At 46.2% G+C, this 20,697-nt stretch overlaps 1 protein-coding gene across 1 annotated transcript in view; it reads right to left on the minus strand.

The window, feature by feature from the left end:
* Positions 1-4,428: 4,428 nt before the first annotated feature.
* Positions 4,429-20,697, minus strand: part of LOC128715655 (kalirin) — a 56,037-nt gene continuing 39,768 nt past the window's right edge. The window contains exons 7-14 of the mRNA XM_053810564.1: positions 18,922-18,997; positions 6,465-6,576; positions 5,776-6,368; positions 5,585-5,701; positions 5,319-5,508; positions 5,036-5,230; positions 4,739-4,948; positions 4,429-4,662 (exon numbers count right to left, since the gene is read on the minus strand). Coding sequence (XP_053666539.1) covers positions 4,429-4,662; positions 4,739-4,948; positions 5,036-5,230; positions 5,319-5,508; positions 5,585-5,701; positions 5,776-6,368; positions 6,465-6,576; positions 18,922-18,997 — 1,727 coding nt within the window. The remainder of the gene's footprint in view (positions 4,663-4,738; positions 4,949-5,035; positions 5,231-5,318; positions 5,509-5,584; positions 5,702-5,775; positions 6,369-6,464; positions 6,577-18,921; positions 18,998-20,697) is intronic.

The raw sequence follows: 20,697 nt of genomic DNA on the forward strand, positions 1-20,697 counted from the left end.
GTTGGGAAGTCTTTCTAATTCACCCCTATTTCACACACGTTCGAATTGCAGTACTGTCAGAAAATGGCGACACCGATGTTACATGGAACATTTGAATGTGGGATGGGAGATGGTGTTACTTACGATGTTCTGTAGCTGCTTAGCTCCTGTTGGAACGATGAGTTCTACCAACTTTTCCGCTGGTTGCTGCAATGCTGATGATGATGATGATGTTCTATAACCTGCACGTACCGTCTCGAGATTTTCGGTAAGACGTAAGCTCGGATGTTATGAGCGGGTGTCCACTGGGCCTGATTGTTTAACCTGCTGCGGCTGCTGCTACGATGTAGAGTTGAACGCGGTAGTCATACTACGTTGGAGCGAGCGTTTTGGATGTTACAAATTGTGAACCGTTCAGATCGCCATCGGAAGCAAATCACATTTCTTTTTTCGGCAAAAACAAGGTTACTATGCAGGGTGTGCCGCTTGACCAATGCGGCGAAACGTCAAACGAAATCTGACAGCAGCCTAACAATGGGCTCGTTCAAATCGGTCCCACGTGTTGGATTGCATAAATCTCAAATATTATCATAATTGTGCTTCTTTTTGCACCGAAAACTGTTTCGAAATGTTCCAATTGTAAATCTGTTGCACAGCTCCAATGAGGAGTAACGTTTCTGAACCGGACAAAACCTATTACGAGGAAGAGCTGCTTCCCAAACTACCCGCAAGGTGTTGTTTTCTCCAATAAAAGCAACCTGGAGCTTAAAAAGGTTTCCAGGAAATCTTCCGATACCGAGAACAATATGGTTGCACACCGCCATACTTCAAAAAAACGTACATAAAATCATTTTGCGATAGCATACAAACATAGCAGACCACCACCTCTGAAATGGTATGAAATAGTTCTATCAACCTTGAATTATCCAAATATACATCAGATGAGGTTATGCTTCCAAAAGTACGGGTATCGAACCTTCTACACTTTACCGGAGTTCCCGGGTTAATAATATTGGGAGAAAAATAAATCATGATGCTCACGATGAAACACATAATTACATAATTCTTTTCGGACAGCTTGCATTCCGCCATTCCATTAATCATCACGTGTGGGAGTTCAGTTTTTGCAGGTTTTTATTTATCTTCACTTTGTTCTTCGCGTGTAGTATCAGCATTTTTCCCTACTCATTTCTTCACCATTCTTTGTTCGAAGAAGTTTCTTGCTTTTCCTTTAATCGAATAACGCGGACAATTCAATGCAGCTATCCCTTTTAATAGTCTAATTTTGAGGGCGCATTACTTCCGAGCTTCACTGTTGGTTTGATTTCAACGCAATGTACAACAATTACACGAGTAATTATTATTCTCACTTTTGATCCGCTTTATTCTTCTTGCTTGATTTTGTTCATCAATTTCGTACTTTGTATTGAGCCCCTGTGCTCGCTCCATTCCGCATTCAGGATGCAACTCCATACAGCACATTGGGGGGCCTAGGGGAGCATACTGTTTGTCTGCCATATTATACACATGCTTTTTGTCCGACACTCTCTCCCGAGCCTTCGTTTGCGCTTCCGGGCTCCGTACTTTGTTTTAAGTCAACAGAACGGAAAGTAGTAGAGAGTAAGTGAGGGAGCATTTCCGCTGCATTGCGCCACTAAATGTAGGTTATAGTTATAAATTAAACATTATAACATATTACTATTATATATTATCACACAAATGTTTTTTTTTTCTCTTTATCCATACTCCATGTTTGCTCGTCGCTTAATATGTTTTGTTTTTGTTTTTGTTTCCTGCAGCCTGCTTGTGCTTGCAAGTGCTTCTTTTCCCAGTTTTCCTCGGATCTTCGTTTCCCTTGATACCACCAAATGGGCAGCCGCCTAACGTTGCCGAATGTTTCTCCAACATTCAAATTATGGTAAGAAACCATCCCTAGGCGCATCTAGTTTTTCTTCAGAAGATTGCAACGAAAACAAAATATCTGCCTTTTCAATGTTGTGGAAAACCCATAAGCAGTTTGTTTCAGTACTTAATCTTTATAACCAAATCCATAGCAGTTGGGATTCTAACTCTGTGCGTATTCTGCATGTTCCTCATATCCATAAGAAATATACAACGCAATCCATAGGGAATTTTTGTATGCTGAATTAATAATAGTCGAACTGCGACACATTGGTACACATCCTTTTCTACTCATTCCTGCACGTTAATCCAGTATGTGAAATAATAGCTAACTTAATCTTTTTTTCTTCCCGAGTGAACGGAAATAGGAAAACATTTGTTAATTGATTTTGTATAAGCTTAAACGTGACCGAAAATAAAATACCTACTGGTCTAAAACAGTCAATAAAAGCATTTCGAAGTAAAGCTCGTAGTATTTTTTTTTTACATAAATTATAGTTTGATACTGTCCCTAAAATCGTGCGAATGGTTGATGGTTTTTGATCAACCTGAAAGTGTTGTTGTATTGTTTTCTAATACCAAACGAACGATCTTATCAAACGAACTGTTAGCTTCTTTGTTCTCGCCTGTATCATTTACACACTTCTTTTATGATGTGAAGTTAATTTACTAAACATAATCATATTCAGAAAAGAAAGCGATCAACAGCTGAACGAACCTATAACGCAATTGCCACACAGCATTGCGGCGGTTCCTTCTCAGTCTATACGTCGTAGCATTCCATTTTTATACGATCGTTTATTCAAAGAGCGGAAATGATGCTCCATTTTCTGCTGGAGAAAGTGTCTCTAATGAAGCTTTACAAAGGTGGCAATTCGTAAAGAATTTTGCGTAACGTAAAAACGTTACAACACCTCGCCGAACAGTGATCTCCCACAAAATGGTAAAAAATGGAGGATATCAAATGAAATAAATTCCTCGCTTTCGATCATTTCGGAAGCAGACCCGTGTGTTTGTGTGTCAATCATTTGTCCTTTCATTCTCTCTAACCATGCACCCAAAAATCGCCTGCGAAACCTATGAGGTGTGCTCTGTTTGTTTGTTTGTGTATGGTGCTGTTGCTCTACAAGCGAACATGCAAATATAACAGAGGAACTGCGCTCTCCGTGCAATTTCCCTTGCGTTGGTATACGGTCCGGCGTAAAATCTGTCCGAATTAATGGAGTACATGTTTTCTACGCGGATGTTTCCTTCGTCCTTCGTCAAATTACTAAAGGGGAGCAAAAATGACAAAATATCAAAAATATGTTCTGCTGTAGCTACAAATCTGATTCGCTGCTCCGTTCATATTCTTCCTTTTTCGATCAGCTTTGTCTATTTGTTCGTTCTAACTGTGATGTTACATTGCTTCCTTCCGTTTTTTGTTCTCATTTTGTTTCTTTTGTTCCGCTTTACTACTGTTTTGCGATTGATTTGCCATTTGTTATCCTCCTCTGAATGCGGGATATTCTTTTAATAATCATATTCATAAAATATATACTTTGCTTTGTTTGTTTTGTATCTTTTTTGTAAGTAATCGATATTTTTTTTCTATTCTAATATTACTGTGTTGTTACTTTAATGCTGCTCCGATTGCTCGATCTCGATTCGCTTCGCTTATGTGTTTTTATCTTTTTTTGTTTTTTTCACGAATAATTTGTCTGTTTGTTGCATTCTGCTTGATATTCTTTGTTTTACTATTGGTGACCAATGCTAAGGATATAATATTGAGCCATTGGCTAATGCGTCACTTTGCGTTTCTCTTTGCATCCATTTGTCTATCATAATCGCATTCATTCGCTGAATTTAACGAGTAAGTTTGGTATTGGTATCTGTTTGTTAACATAGCACATTAGCCAATCTCTATGCATCTGCTTCGTGTGTTGGTTTGTAGAGTTTCGGTGTGGGAACAAGCGCGAAAGATGAACGTGCACGTTTGTTTAGAGTAGTTTGCTTTATTTTTCCCCCTTGCTCCTTTCGCTTCCATCCCTTTTCACTATAACGTCCAGCACAGTTTGTTGCTGACCGATACTATGAATTTGTCCTGTTTGATGGATCGGTGAACGCTACGGACCGAGGTTGGTTTATATTCTATACCGTGATACTTTTGAATAGGTTTGTTCTTGCCTTAGCTTAACGTGTGATGCACCTGTTCCTTGGAAAATTCAATTTGCTGCTTTTTTAGCTTCTGCTGGTACCCCGTGGCGTGATGTGTGACTTCGCGTGTATAAATAATTCAGTTGATTTCTTTTCGTTTCGCAAAAAATACAAAATGCTGCAGGCGTATGATTCTCATCCGTGCAAACAAATGCACAAATGCAGTAAAATAAATAATACTCGTAATGATCCAGGAGTGTTTCACTAATGTTCGATTTTCGAATCGTAGTAAAATGAAAACGGCATTGTACCTGGTACAGAACCGTACAGAATGCAAATCCGTTGGACGTGAACAAACTGGTAAAACATGTGCCTACCATACCACCGCGGACGCGTGTGGTTTGTGTGTCCTTAAGAATCCTTCGTCAGTTCCTTTTGATAAGCGATCGGGCTTACGAGCGCCTTTAGGAAATCGTTCTGCGTTTTCAGTATCTCGTGTATCGTGTTGAGCCACTCGTTGTGTAGCTCCGGTGTCGGTGCGGTGCAGATATAGCTAAGACTGGAACGTTGTGGGTCGATTGAGCAAAGCGAGAACCGGTTGCCATTTGTCTGATCGGAAAGATCCTGTAGTGTCATCTTGTTCACCTAGTACAACACAAACAGAAAGTTCCATTTTGTGAATAAGGAATGCTTACTTTTGAGTGATCATACTCGATCGTACCTGTATGTGCGCCTTGTAGATATAGTTTGGACTGGTGAATTGCGTTTTCTTGCCGACAATTTCAGCAAAAATGATGTTCTGCTCGAACAGAAACACGTGCAGTTCCTTCGGTTTCTGGGAGTTGTACGAGTTCTTATCACTACTCGAGGCACCCTCGACACAGTATAGCGGACCATGCAGCAACAGTTTGCCCTGTGTCGTTATTTTACCCTGCAAAGCAAACCACGCGAAACGAAACCACGGTCACAACACTCATAGCGTGAGCCCGTTGGGCAAACCACCGACTACCGTACATACCTCAAACTTTTGTAACCGACCAACGTCCATCATATCGTTGGCAGCCTTAGGAACTACTTGCATTATATGCATCGCTTCCTTCAATCCTGGAACCTCCTCAGTGAGACCGGCCCGCAGAGTATGCTTCAGGATATCTTTCAACAGTAACTCGTACTTCATTATTCTTTGGACTGGTTTGATGAGCATATCTCCTAACTGAAAGTCAATGCACGGAAAGCAATGTTAATACCGTATCTTCGTACGTTTCCTTCATCCCAAACCGAACGGTTCCGGTGATACTTACACATAGTTTATACTTTAATTTTAAGCGTAATTCATCGAAGTAACTCATATGCTCCTGCACAATGTGCTCCGAGACAGGTTTGTTTTGACAGTAGACGACGTACATGTGCAGCTTTCGCTCGCTACGTTTAATCAGTGGACCGAGTTCGTACGGGTTCTGTAGACACTTTTGCAATGATTTGAGGAAATGACTGGAATGAAACAATAGGGTACATTAATTTTCTCTGTGCGGCGATAGATTAAACATTCTCCGTGCCAAACACTTACTCTCTGTGCCACTCGTATATTGCTTCAACGTTTCCAAATACCATCCGCTCCTTGCCACCCTTAAGATCCTCCGGGATCGGTACCGTGCTGGAGGGGTTTCGAATTTCCGCGATGTACCTGTGTCATTACGGACATACGATTAGCATTTACTCCGCTGTGAAACAACGATTTATCGACGGGTGAATACCTACCCATTAACGATCTGGTGAAGATCATTCACGTACGCTTCTTCGGTGGTGATAAGTTCCCGTAGTGCATAGTTCCGCTTGCGCAGTATATCTTCGATACCCTGCTCTTCGGTTAGATTCTCATCCGCCGCTTCATTCTCGGAGAACTGTGGCGAAATGGCAGGTTTCGCGATCGTATGCCCACCGTTCAGTGCCATCGTCGTCGACGAGCTGCTGCTTCCATCACCACCGACGAGCCCCATCGCCATCGCCGAGCTGCTGCTGTTGGTACCGTCATTTTCCAGATACTTCAAACTCTCCACCTTCTGCTTCACGAACTGCTCGATCTCGGCCAGGTCCGCCGGTGGCTGAGCGCTGGACGGTTCCTCCAGGGATTTCAGCGATAGTGCCTTCGTGATCTTGTTTGCGGTACCGGTCGCATCCTCGGATGATGAGGGCGCAGCGGTAGCACCGCTTAAGGCGGATGCGGTATCCTGAATCGGTTTCATCGGCGGCGGAAGTTCAATCGCTGTGGCTTCCTCATCTTCCGCCTCCAGTTGCACCGACGCGACCGTCGACGATTCCTGCTCTTCCGGTGGTTTTTCCTGCTGATTAGGCTGTGTAATGGTAACGGTGGCGATACAGAACCAAAACGGACGGATTTTGATTAGAAAACGCTATTGCCCACTTCCGGTGGAACACTATCTGCTTACCTTAACCTTCTTATCGGAGCCCTTCTTGCTGATGAGAGACTTCTCCACCGGAGGCAGCTTATCCGATTTGCCGTGTGAGAGTTTGCGGAACTGCGTCGGTAGCCATTTTTTCCTGTTGAAAAGGAAACGAAAACATAAAACATGAGATGGCTTAATTTGATTCATCGTGCAAGCTCGACGCGCCACTCATTGTCCTCCACACATTACAATTCATTTCGCAACTTTTACTCCAGTTACAAATCGCATCGCGTATTTGCCATAGTTGACAATGTCTTGATAACACACCGTGACGCGATAACATAAATAAATATTGAACGTTGCATCTGTAAGAACACTGCTTTTCCCCATGTACCCTCTCCCTTCCTTCTCCTCACAATAACCTGATCAAGAGACTGTGCAGGGTTGTCCAACTGATCGGGAACGAACTTAATCGCGATACCGTTCCAGTGGGTTGTGTGGATCGTTTCTGTTTGCTTCGGCCCATCGTAATAGTTGCGATAAGTTATACCCTCTCGCTGTCGCGTCCGTTCACCTTCGAAGGTTTTCGTACACTAGAGCTGTTTTTGGCCATTACGCATCAGAGCCCTTTAGTCAAGATTTCGCAAACCCGATTCCGTCCCGAATCGGTTGAGGACTTCCTTATCGTTTCATGGTAGTATTGAGCTTCTCGTTATTGCTTATCGGAAAGCATTACTGTGCAGTAGTGACACACACTCCAGGCGTATCAGTCTTTAGGGAAAAAGAAATTCCCCACTTTGAGTGTAGCTTACACATACAGGTCTTATTCACTCAACAGAAACTCCACCGCCCAAATACCCTCAGAAGGGATGAATGAAAAAAAAAAAACAAACACAGTTATGTTATGAGCCGAATTCTCCCGCCTCCGCTCCCTACCTGCCCTGCCCCGCTGACGGTGGATATAGCACTAGCGCATCATCGCCCTCCCGGTAATGCTCGTTTGTTTCACGCCCTACGCGAAACAGACGGTGGTGACCACGATGATGGTTGGTGGTGGTATCGGTCGTACAACAGTCTTGCCGGCAGCACGCAAACTGGAACCAACTTTGCAAACACAGTGCACACGACATGGCTACATCCCACACTGCACATGCCAGCGGGATTGTCCGACTATCTGACCCCGAAACTGACCGTCTGTCGCTAGATTATTGACTACGAGGTGTTCCAGTACCAGCGCAAGTCTACGTCTAGCCGTGCGTGACCTGTTACTCATTCAAACGGGGCGTAGAGTTTGCCGTCCCCAACACTGCGGCACATTATGCAGAGGTCACAGCACCTTCACAGCACATCCAGCGAATATGTTCGGGACCCTCCCAATCGGCACCGTATTACGGAATCGCGAATAATCCAACGTAAGATTCGTTATATCTTCTACCGATCATTAAAAACACCAGTACGCGCTCTTTTGTCTACCTTAGTGGAAGGAGCTTTAATTACTGGAAGCAACAAGCATAAAAAAACCTGTCACCGATTCACACCGAACTGATAAAAAAAAAACCCATATGCAGGTTGTGCTGTGTGCGTGCCATGCCATCATCATCACCGCGAAACAGACCATCATCAATGGACAATTTCAAGGGGAAGCCATCAAGCAGTTTGACTTCTAACACTGCGACCACAAACCAAAATGGGGAACGATATAACAACAACAAAAAAACCTACTCCAAACCCCAACCTTCACGGCCACGCTATGATAGTGGCAGCCGTAAAGGGCCACACACTGCTACACGGCACGGTGCAGCCGCAGCAGTTTGGTTGTGTGTAGTGCTTCCGCAAGGGAGCGGCAGAAACCAAGCACTACGGGGACGTTATCTGTGGCCGAGTCGAGTGTGGTACTTCCCTACATATAGAGCCTAGACGAATTCAACACAACCCAGTGCCTGACGTTTTATCTGTACCTGCCGCGCTTCGTCACACACCTGTCACACACACCGTGCGCGTTGGAGCCGTATCTGCAGCGCGCACGCCATCGTGTGCGTGCAGTCGGCGGGGGTATTTGCGGGACAAGACTGGTTTTTGCGATTGTTATTGTGGGTGGGATGGCTTTTGGTGTGAAGGATCTCATCATGTGCATACCACCAGACGGTAGTCTTATCTAAGTTCTCGGAGAGCAAACGTTGTCTGGTGATGTTACCGATTTGTACCTTGGCGGTGTTATCTTGTTGTGGAAGATCTCCACATATCATCTTCAAAGCCGATGGTACGGTTCTCGCACGGCAGCCTACAGACGATGGGATGATGCGTACAGCTACAAGACGCGTCTCTACGCATCAAAAGGGCTTCACTGATTTGGCCAATGTTTACCGGAGCAGCTCCAAACCACCCGGAGATTCCCCAACCTTCCGGCGCTACTCAAGTACCGGGAAGGCTTGCTTTACCCTTGGGCACGCCCCGGTGGTATGTGTAAATATTTACAAAATCAAAATATTTACCACACTCACTCTTCTGGCGCTTTTGCTCTCTTTTTTCCCCCGCCCACACAACGCCACCCGGAGGTGTACGTTCCGTGTATACAACAGTAGCTGCAACCGCAAAGCAGAGGGAAGCCGCCACCAGGACGACCGCGCTACAACCTTTTAATGCAGCAGCAAGCCGGAACGGCGATCGATCCAACCGGGTGGTCACACACGGCCGCTGGTGGACGGACTGTAAACGCTCTCTGCCACACGCTCAAACAACAGTGAGAACCGGACCCGAAAGTGTACCGCACGGAGCTACTACTACCACCACCCATTTTGCCCGAGAATGATGCTCGTCTGATACGGTTTGATGTTGATGGGTGTCTCGGGCGCCCGCTCCCGACCACTCCTCGCTTTTGCTCGCGATGCTTCTGCTTTATGGTTCCCGCCATCGACGGTGGTTTGTTTACCACTAGGCACTTTATCACAAAGTGTTGACATGTGTATGTCGAACTTCTATCAACGTTTGGATGGAACACACAACCGGTTGTTACTTCCTCCTACGCCGCACACCGTTCGGGGCCAGTTACGTCCAGGTGGCCACCGGTATTAGACGAACGGAAAAAGGATAGACTTGTCCGCTGTTACATTTCACGAATACACAATACACCCCCCGCCCCGTCCACAAAGTGTGAGGTTTGTGCAGCTGATGATTTGTTTAACTGAACGATTCCCACCATCCCCACAGAGCAACAGATTTCAGCTGCAAATGTGTGGAGAGTCAATTCAATTTTTTAATTGAAAAAACGTCGCACTTTTCCATGGAGTGTCAGTCAGGAAGAACTTTTTAACAACGTGTTTAGGAGAGATGCAAAGGCCCTTCGCTCGGTAAATGCCTGTCATCAAAACGGGATTTCTGGACAGCGTAGCCGAGCGAGGAAGTCAACTCCGCTCAGACGACATTCATTCCAAGGATATTGAAGCAAACGACACCTCACCAGATCGTCACCGCTCCAGAACTCTCTTGCAGACCCACTTACAGCTGAAATGCTTTAGTAAACACTTCATTACACAGATGATTCGATCGCAAAACGTTTACAGTCTTACAATAAATCACCCAAAACTGAAGGTAATGGGTTCATCGTGGAAAAAAAAATCCTTGATCCGGCATCGCCGAGGGTAAGTTCTAAACGGTTTCCGTGCCTAATTAAGCATCCATTGCCGCGCGGCGACCTGTATGAATGATCATCCACATACGCACGCGGATGAATGAAATCGGCTCCCGGCCCAACACCAACCCAAAATTGGCCGAGTCGAAACCAAAGGTTCGTTAATCATAAAAAAAACACTTATAAAACATTTAAACAAATTACAGCTGTAAACCTTTCGTTCCTCTCATTTGCTTTAGGTTGCGCAATCCGCTGTCTGTCTGTCTGCCGGCAAACTCACATTTACTACGCCATATTCCGATATGAGGCCAAGGATCGACGACGTGAGATGTGTTTTTTTTTGCCAGCTGTGTAGTCTGCTGAACGTTTTAAAACGCTCAACTCTGGCAGTTAAACTATTTCTAAATTATGATGTTGTTGTTTTTTCGCTCCGTTGCTACCTCCGGTTCGAATGGATTTGTCCTAAGAACATTAGGATGACATTTCTCACCCGGCAAACGCGACACGGTCAATTGAAACTGTACCCAATTGGCCTTCCCCAAAATGGTGGCGAACTACGAGCTACCGAGCAAAACGCGTCATTCGGGCGGCAGACGGGGTGTAAAAGGCACATGCGAAACATGCGATTGGCATTCCAACGATGTTACCGGCGAAAAATCACTCAACAAAGTGTGATCAATTTTGTCAACATTAGAATTTAATTGGGTTTCGACATTTCGATGAACATCTTCAGGCCGGAATTTGGAGATGTTCTAATAATTTCAAGCCGGATTGTCATCGGTAGCCGGAAACCCCCTTCGGGAGGAATCCGTACACACTTCAACCCATCCGCCTGACACGTACAGGAATAATGTGAACAGCCCCATTAACCACTTTTGGCCATCGGCCAGGAACGGTTTTAAAGACCACACGCCTGCCGATGGACTCGGTCTGTACAGAAAGGACACAGCAGATACGGTGGACAAGCGTCTTTTTACGGTGCTGTGGCCCTGTTGGCACGGCCGGTCGATCGGTGTTATCGTTCGCTAAGTTGCACCGCTAATAACTGTGAGCAACTGCATCCATCTCTTAATTAACTCACCCAACGACAAGGCTGTCGATTGGAAGCGAGATAGACGTAGACATAGATGTAGACAGAAGGGGGGAAAAACCCCCCCCTAAGGATACTGAAGGGCACGATACTAGTCAGGGATGACCCTGTCAGCTGTACCGGACTAATAATTAGTACCCAGTGCCGGCACTTTGCACATTGCATAAGTGCGCATTCCCGAGTGCTAAAATCACACAGCTGTGTCAATTATTTGTATCCTCCCCACTACCAACTGACCGGTGCAAAACGAAGTGTTTCCCCGAATGGAGGTGTAACAAACCTGATTTAAACAGACGTTACCGCGTGTGTTTCCCGATTTTTAATTATCAACCTGTGCCACAAAGCAAAACAAAACAAAACAAACAAAAAATCACCACAGAACAAACCAAGTTCCCGATGGGATCGGAGTTGTAATCTAGTTGCACGTTTTTTTTTTCCAACCCCCTCGGGAAACATTTACTATCTGGTTTTAATGCACTGGTGCTGGGAAGAACCCTCAGCGCCTCCATGACGCTGTTTGCCAATTTATCTAACGTCGATAGCGCTACAGACACAGCGGCCGGCGTACAATTCCTTACCTTGCACACACGTTACCGGCACATATTTTATCTTTGTACTGATACAGTAACGTCATTTTCACCGCTGCACCACCCCACATGATCGGTGGGTGCGCTCTGTTGTTTGCGGTATCGATAGCACGGAGATATTACGGACAACAACAACAAAAAAATGACACTAATCGCAACGTTCAGCACAAATCACCGACCCAATCTGAACCGGTTTCGGGGGGTTTTTTTTTATTGTTAATAGTTCACTGGAGGCGAGATGAGAATGATATGTGGTGGCACCTCGATTCCGGCGGCACATTCACATTCACAATATTCGACGTAGTTTTACCAAGGACAGAAAACCGTGCGCGGGTGATGGGAAGACACTCGCCGGTAAACAAACGCCTCGCCTAGTACGAATGAATGTCACCTTTTTTGGTCAACTGTCGGATCGTCCGGATGCGCCACGGTGTAACGCATTAGTGACCTTGCCTTATCGGACACTACACACACACACACACACCGTGGGAACTGTACCCAAAAGTGGTTCTTCGCTCGCAAAACAATCTCAACTATAACAGTGTACTCAATTGATGCTACGATCACTGATCAATTTGGTGATCTTGCACAGTACTCCACGCACATTCCTGACTTTGAATTTCCACACATCCAATTTCCTTGGTGTCCTTCTAGCCTGCTTCCAACTTGCATCCGTTCGCAACCGGTGCCGAACCGAGACTGTAGCCGTGGGAGCAACACAGATCCGACACAATCTTTAACACGATCGATTCCTCCACCCCACATCCGAGCGCTTGTTGCTCCCGGTTCTCTATAGTGCCAGCACGGGGAGATGAGCATGCCGCGTGGGGGGGGGAGAAGGAGGATTTGTGTTTTTGCCCTTACATTCTTTGTCTGTTTCCTAGCGCGCTGACTAACTAAGTTGCACGGCATGGTGTGTAGGTGATCCGTGAGCGCATTTTGTAACGGCGCCTCCACCAAAAGACAAACAGACACTCACAACAGGGTTGTATTCACGCGGGATGGCGATGATGATGATGATGGTTTGTTGCTGTTATGAAGAATTGTGTTTTTTTTTTCCTTCTCTCTGCTTGATGGACGCAACAGAAATAAGCAAACCCGGGCCGGATCTTTGATCCGATTCTGTTTCGGCTGCATTGCGATCTTGCACAGTGCGTCATCTGAGGACTGTGGAGAGTTGACCCGGCTAAACCCGCCTAACAAATTATTGTTATTATAAACATAATTTTAAGACAAATTCAATTAATAGGTTTTGAGATGTTAAGACTCATTAAAACACAATTTATCTACACTCAAACACCCATTTGTATTGCAATGAAGTGTTTAAAAAATGGAACAACCATTTGAAATTTAAACATTAGCTAGCAGCATCACCATCATCAACAACAACGAAAGCAGTTAATCTCGGTGTCATACCCATCCCGTCGCACGGTACATTTACAATGCAAATTAGAACGCTCGGTAAACATCAAGCAATGGGTGACACTCGCCCCAACCAGCCCGGGGTGTGGGAAGAAAGTAAAATGGGACGCAAAATTAATGTGCGATTTTTCACACTCGTTCGTACGGTGTTCCCCCGGCCAAGGGGCCGTTACTGCGATTAGCATTTCCTTATCCGCTGCTAGCGTCGATTGGCGTGATTGAAAAGACGGAAACCAGACGGACTCCTCCAACTTCCGCACCAGAGTATAATTACCCACAAATAGTGTGCAAATAGCGCAGCACACACTGTGGCGCTGTGTGTTTCCATGGGAAATAGACCGTGATCATGACTGTCCCTCTTGCGACGTCATCTCCCAGGATGGAGGATAAACCGGCAAACGAATTTTGTCTTTTAAACAAGCGATGGTAGAAACCCTTTTCGATACGTTCAATGGGTGGAACGCGATGATTGAACTCAGGGGTCGGCACACCTAGATCTAGTAGGTGCAACGATTCTGGTAGGTGCAAGCTAAGCGGGTTTTGGGTGTAAAAATTTGGATAGCAAAAAAATGATCTCTAATTGATGAAAACATTCACTTTTCATGGTCTTGAATGTTTGAGGATTTATTTTCGTTAGAAATTAATGCCTACAAACATTTTTGGTTTTATAATTTAGGACTACAATGTGCCCAAAATAGACTATTTCTGTGATCTCGTCGGGAAGCGCCCTGTTTAGTCCCGACGGGACGAGATTACGAGATTGAGTAAATTTTCATACTAAATCGATTTGTTCAAAATAGATTATTATTTCACTTGTGGTAGATCTTAGCTTTTTGCTTTTCGTCCCAATGTGGCTTGACTAGTTATGAAATGTGAAAAACAACGTTGCCGATCAGTAGGATTTTGAATCATTGACCAAACACTGCAATCTTCTACGCTTGCCAAATGGTATCGATAATCACTACATTAGGGATATTATGTTGAGATTAGTGCGTGGAACAACTCTTACAACACAACTTCTCATTTGAGACGCCCTGCTGGTGTATTGACACGTCAATACCAGTCCAAAATCCCAGTTTAAATTTTTGAACAAATTTGGCGGGTCGCGCTTTGCCGACCCCTGATTTCGCTGGAAACGGGGAAAGGGCTGTCTTCTTCCGATTGAATCCCTCAGTCGATATGTTTTGACTAATTGTTCTCGTGAACCACTCGCCTTCACTTTCCACGGAAGCCCGAAGTTTAGTAGATGACTTATCCCGGACTGTTCCAATCATGCCTTGGCTGGGAAAACTGGCTCGGAACGGATAATTGAATGGTAATTAGTTGTCTGGGAAAACCCCCCCCCCCCCCCCCCCCCTTCGGGGGTGTTTGTTCATTGCTCGTGTTTGGCCGTATCGCGTCGTAGCGACCAGCATCATCCGAAACCGAAACGCATCAATACGTAAATGGGAAGATGCAACATTTTCTGACAGCACCGTAACTATACAAAAAAATAGAAACGAAACACAATTTGCATTGTCGGAGGCAAACACAGCGTGCGTCACTGTTTTGGGAGGAAATGACGAAGAAATGTGTTACGTCCACCCGTGCGTCTACCGTACGATCATCACCGGCTTCTCTACGAATCGGCATCGTATATCTTATTTCTGGTTCACAACGCATAGACCCCTCCGTGGACGACTCCTCTCATGGGTTTCTGGGTCGATGGTGTTGATGTTGGAATGGAGCTATAATTACGACCCTACCCTTGATATGTCAGAACGGCGAAGTGTTGCACTTGGAGGCAACATCACAAGATTCACAGCCCGGCCGCAATATGGCTAAATGGTAACGAATTTCGCAAGAATTTTGTCTACCATTTTCTCACCGCGAGAATGCTATTACTCATGTACATGCCGTATATGCGCAGGTGCCCTTTTGCCGGTGCGGATTTTCCAGCGAAACGCTGCGCGCTCGTTAGACACAGCACAACAAGCGGTCAAAGCGAGTTTCCTCATTATGACCCCGGGGGAAATATGCATGCATGCATGCGTGTAAACACACATCTTCAGCTGCAAGAGAATTCCTGGCAGGGCCATATCAACCCAATGTGACCATGTCTTCCGAGTGGGTGCACACATTTTTTCCCCCCCATGGCAATACTCACGAAACATTGCTGACGTGTACAGTGGCACAGGCAGGATAAAGAGAGCTGCTTACCACACACACACACACGCGCGCGCTAGATGACCCAAAAGAAAAGCAGGGTTAGAAAAAGAATCTCGTACCAACCGGGGCCAACCACGGGTAATCGGACTCGACCACGGCCAGCTGATGATGAGGTGGAAAATTGCTGATTTATTACACTACACTCATTGTCAACGGCTTTCAAGCCGAGAGGCCGGATTAACGTCGGTCAAATGGAGTCTCAGTTATTTATACTTGCGACGAACCGTCGTCGTTGTGCAAACAGCCCCGACTACTGTACCCGCAAGAATGACCCATCACTGCCGGCTACTGCTGCCGTTTAGTGTAGCAACCGGTGCTTCTCGGCCGGGCAAAATTACCAGAAAGCAAAACGGGGGTTTCATTCTAAAACAGAAATCACAACCTTTCCGGGGCACACAGACCGTAGGTAAAGGTCACAAGGATTGCACACCGATGAAAGCCGAACACTCTCGGCAGTGAATGAAAACAGAAGGAGTTGCGCTTGGTTTAGATTTAGATCGGCCTACTGGCGATGGAAGCTGCAAACCCCATTGCCACCTGGCCGTTGGCTAGCAAACTTTAACCTTCCCGTACCTTGGGTCGTGTCAATGGGATTTATAAATTTTAATTATCATTTTACCGTGCAACTGACATCGCCTTTTTCCTTTTCACTGTGCCCCATTTCTGGAGAAGAGAAGAGATCATCCAGCGGAAGGATGCTTTTGTATACAAAAATCAAAAGAATGCCACAACAGTATAAAGCATCAGGGCAGTACGGTTTTCACAGCAATTTTTGTTTTGCTTTTGGCCACCTTAAACCAACCTTGCGAGGAGCATGCCGGAAAAAAAAATGTTAGCTACACCCTTCAAGGGGAACGGCTGCTTCGATGGTGTTTATACTCCTTCGTAACCATTAGTTACTTTTTTTCACGCCAACGGTTAACCATTCTACTAAACGAAATTGCACTCAACTGTACCATCATTTAGTTGCGCTGGTGCCTGCCGTACGGTTGTTACTTCATGCCCGGCGGTAATGTTTTTATTAAATCTTTGCCACCTAAAACTCTTCCATCGGGCAGCTCCTTTTCGTTTGATTTCTACAAAGGCAGCGCGTGCAGCCACAACAACATTCGGGAGGGGGAGATCATCTTTATCATCATCATCATCATCATCATCATCATCAAACATGACACTCTTCATCAGTGCTTCAGCTTAATGTGATTTAACCAAAAAGCGTCCAAACAGCTCCCATGTGCTTTCGGTCAAGTAGCTGTTGCTCACTCGGGCTCTTGTCCCAAAATCGGACAATAAATAGTCCCCACTCCGAGTCTTCCCGTTCCGAGCTCGTGGCAGCACTTATTGGTACATATTATTTCCGATTTGTGTGTCGCTCGCAGCCTGCCGGGAGCGCCCAACGGGTAGAGATTGTGTGTGCTACTAGCATCTCGTTTCCTTCCTCCCAAATGGGCAACTCTGACTAAGGGCTAAGTTATTAGCCCAACCCGATCAAACTCTGGTGGGGCTTCCACAATGTTTCAGGGTGTCTACTCGTGCGGGAAAAGTAACACGCTTCTCAGATGCAGGAACGCTTCCATACTGTGGTTCATCCTCCATGTTTGATGTGCGGAAAACACCCGAGAGAGCTGCCATTACTGACCACAGCGGGATGTACTGCTGTGTCGCCACGTAGCAGGAACGCGCAATTTCTTACGTACGACCGGGCACAGGGTCGAGCTTTCGTCACATTTTTATGACACACTCAACGTTTAGCAAGGATCAACAGAAGCACGTCTTTCACGCCGGAACAGTGTAATAGCGCCTGGGGCGCACCGCATTCGGCAAGTGTCTGCCACTTGTCACCAAAAAAAAAAGGATTTCCTTCGCAATATACTAGCTGTTTACACACACACACCTTGCCGTTCACGGTTGCTTACGGGTGTGATGTATGCGCGCACGGCACCGGCAGACAAGCTGTTTTGTCGGTAAGGATATAACACACCTTGCGTAGTCGTGCACTGCTTCCCGCAATGCTTTCTTCTTTTAGCAGCTACAACGCAACGTCCGAGGGTGGTAAACACGCCCGAGTCGAATGGCGACGTTCTTGACCGTTTGTCATAAATAAGGACATCGCGATGGTACTCAACCCCGGGCCGAGCGATGTGGCTATTCATGCCGGAATGGACGCTCCGTCTACGGGTTCGTACTTTCCAGAAGCACCATCCTTAAACCATCATCCTTACGCGCGTCTCAAAGCTCACACATCAATATTCTGGCCGCGTTTTATCGACTCGGGCTCGAGGTGTATAGCTGCCGTTCGTGCCAGCACCGCATGAACTATTCATAAGGAATGTGTCCCGGGTCCTGTCCCACAGCCCGAACGAACGGAACACCATTAATTTTCATCACGCTTAGCCTCCGACGGGAGGAGAACGGTAAACTCCAACACACAAACACACATTGGGGACGTGGCGTGTAAAAAAAAAGCGGCTTTGTGTCACGGCTGTCGTCTACGAGATTTTGTCTAGGGTTGGCTATCGAAATAAACGATAGCAATCGCGGCGATATGAATTTGTGAAGTATTAGGTGAACGCAAACGAATGCCATTTGTCCGGGTCCGGCGCATCAATTTATCACAGGTGGCCTAAAGCAATAATTGCAATCAATCGACTACACGTAACCGTAACCGTGGCTCCCCAAGCGTAACAGCTTTTGCAACATTTGAAGGGTGTGTTCCGATTTATGTATCTTTCCCTGATGCTGATAAACGAAATGCGTCGTAGCAATTCCTACCCGAACACAGTTCCTGTAAGCATTTCTTTGCCAGGTCTTCCTGGTATTTTGTGGTTGTTTTTCTCCATCTGCCGGTTTGCAGTGTGTGAAACGAGTTCAAACAAATGTACCAACGCGTAGTAAGCTTTGCTGCGGCCATCGCGCATAACCGGGCATGCTTCGTCCGGCAAGCGTCCGCGTGCATAAAGGCCGGGACTACCAATCGGGAGCGAACGCATGGGCACACAATTCGCCAAACAATCCAACCGATGGTTAGCCATCATACACCGGGGCGGACCGATGTCAAACTTCCTTCGGGTTTTTGCAAAAGTCCTGACATCCCGGGTGCAGTGTGCCCGGCTACACGATAACGGCAGGAAAGTAAACACCCATCGTTCAGATGCCTCGGTATGTTCCGCGTGCTGGCGTACAGCTGCCTTCGATGTGTTCCCTGCCACTACCGGCCTCGGTGGTGCCAAAATGGTAAACATGTCCGTCCACAGCAAAGCACACGGGGACACACAATCGATTCGATTTTACTTTCCCCCCGCTTCGCGGTCGCTCCCCGTGCCAACGGGGACACCATCAAGGGGGGAAGATCTCTTCTATGCAAACAGTGGCAAAAGCACGGAACGCCACACCGGCAGTGATGCAGCAGCATGCTGCTGCTGGGGGAAGTACCAGCTTAACCTCAACGGCGACATGGCGATGGCTCAAAAAACCGGAAAGCAGAAGAAAAACATACACGAAAGCGGTACGACAAAAGGCAGTTTGATGAAAAGCAAACTAATGCTGCATGTTTTATTTTTCACTTACCCGCTGAAGCCTTTCCGTTTGTTGACGGGCGACGTATGCTGGTTCGGTAGTATACAATCATTTTCCTGCGGCACTTCTGCAAAGAGTAGAGAGCAATACAAACGTACCATGTCAGTGCAATGTGTGTGCAGGTGATATAAATAGGGGGGGGGGGGGGGGGGGGGGTTTGGGCATCTCATGTGTGGCTCGCTGAAGAGAGGGTCGAGAGGAAAATACGAAGCGATAAATAATAGGAAAAATTCGCCCCCTCCCCAAACAAACTTATATAGTGGTAAAGTTTTCCAATCGTAATACGACCGAGATTTTGAAGACGCTTTCGAGTGGCACCGGATGGGGTTTTTGGCGATTGTGAATTTTACCACTTTGGTCCGGGAATGGGTGGGTTTGTCGAAAGCAATGGAAATCTGGGTCAATCGGAATGCATCCCTACCGACATCCGACCAGTTCATCATTTAATGCGTTATTGACCGTCACCACCAAGCAACCGAACATTACAGAAAGCTCATCATTTATTTCGAAATATGATGTCCCAGCTGGCATAATAACCACCGACGCCTTCCGTTGGATCCGTTCGGAGCACACTCGATGGTCTATTAGTAATGTTCATTTGCACAAAAAAAAAAGCAAACCATCCACTTCCTGTCTACGGACAGCGAACAACGGCACGAAGCGCCTTCCCTCCCTGCCAATACCGGGATCGCCGATTTGATGGCAGCTCTATTTTTAAAAAGTCATTAAAAATTATTGCCTTCCACATGCAAGTGAGACTCCACACACAGCGTTAAACGCACTTGCGCGAAGGAAATGCAGGAAAACAAATGGCCACGGAGCACTTCCCGATGGTCGTCTGCCAATACAAACTCACGATTGTTGCCGGTGTGTCGCCTCCGCTGCATTTTGCATCTTTTTTCCCATTGGCCGACCAATTGGCTGTCATTCGAAATTATTACAAGGATAGACACCACACAGCACTGGTGGGAGGGGGGAGGGGGGGTGGAGGTCGAAGCGCGAATCGGCACGCGGCAAACGGACGGGTCGGTCTTTCGTTTGAAATCAAATGCAATTTATCATTCCCATTTCCATTTGCCGAGTGTGTAGAGGGAGTGCCGTTTGTTTGCTTCGCTCCATCTTCCCACCGTCCCCACCTCCGGCTTCGCGTCGCGTTCTACACCTCCCGGCGTTCGACAGGAAGTTTCCTATGTTTACTCGGGAGGGATTAGAAAATGCAACCTTCCCCGCAACCTCCTCCTTGCGGCGGGGAACGGTGAGCCAAGTGACAAACGAGGCGAGAATCGACGAGAAGTGAGCCGCGTTCCGAAGTGGGCAATTGTAGTGCGATCAGCTACATTTGTGCACGTCCAGATTCGTTTGTCCAGTGGCTTTGCCACACCACAAGATGAGAATTTCATGTCACCGGCGATGGGCTCAACAGGGCTCAACCTTGATCAACTGCTGTACATAATTGCTTCGGACACCTATTCGAATGGATGGTTTGTGAGCATTCTTTCAAAAGACACACACGATAGCCTCCACGTAGATGGGGCAGTCGGTTCCATTTATGGAGAAGATTTAATTTAGAGTGCCTATTTTGGGAGCTAAATATCCTTCCGTACCGGTGAACATTAACCGCCGTAACGTTGTGGGAATATGACTGTTTGTACTTCAATCGGATTGATATTTATATTATAATGTTTTCAACAAGATAAATTATGTTTTCTAAATATTTTAACCACTAGCTCAACATAACGGATGATAAAAAATCTATCATTTCGCAGT

Source organism: Anopheles marshallii, chromosome 3 (assembly GCF_943734725.1).
Source record: "Anopheles marshallii chromosome 3, idAnoMarsDA_429_01, whole genome shotgun sequence".
NCBI classification, from domain to species: Eukaryota; Metazoa; Arthropoda; class Insecta; order Diptera; family Culicidae; genus Anopheles; species Anopheles marshallii.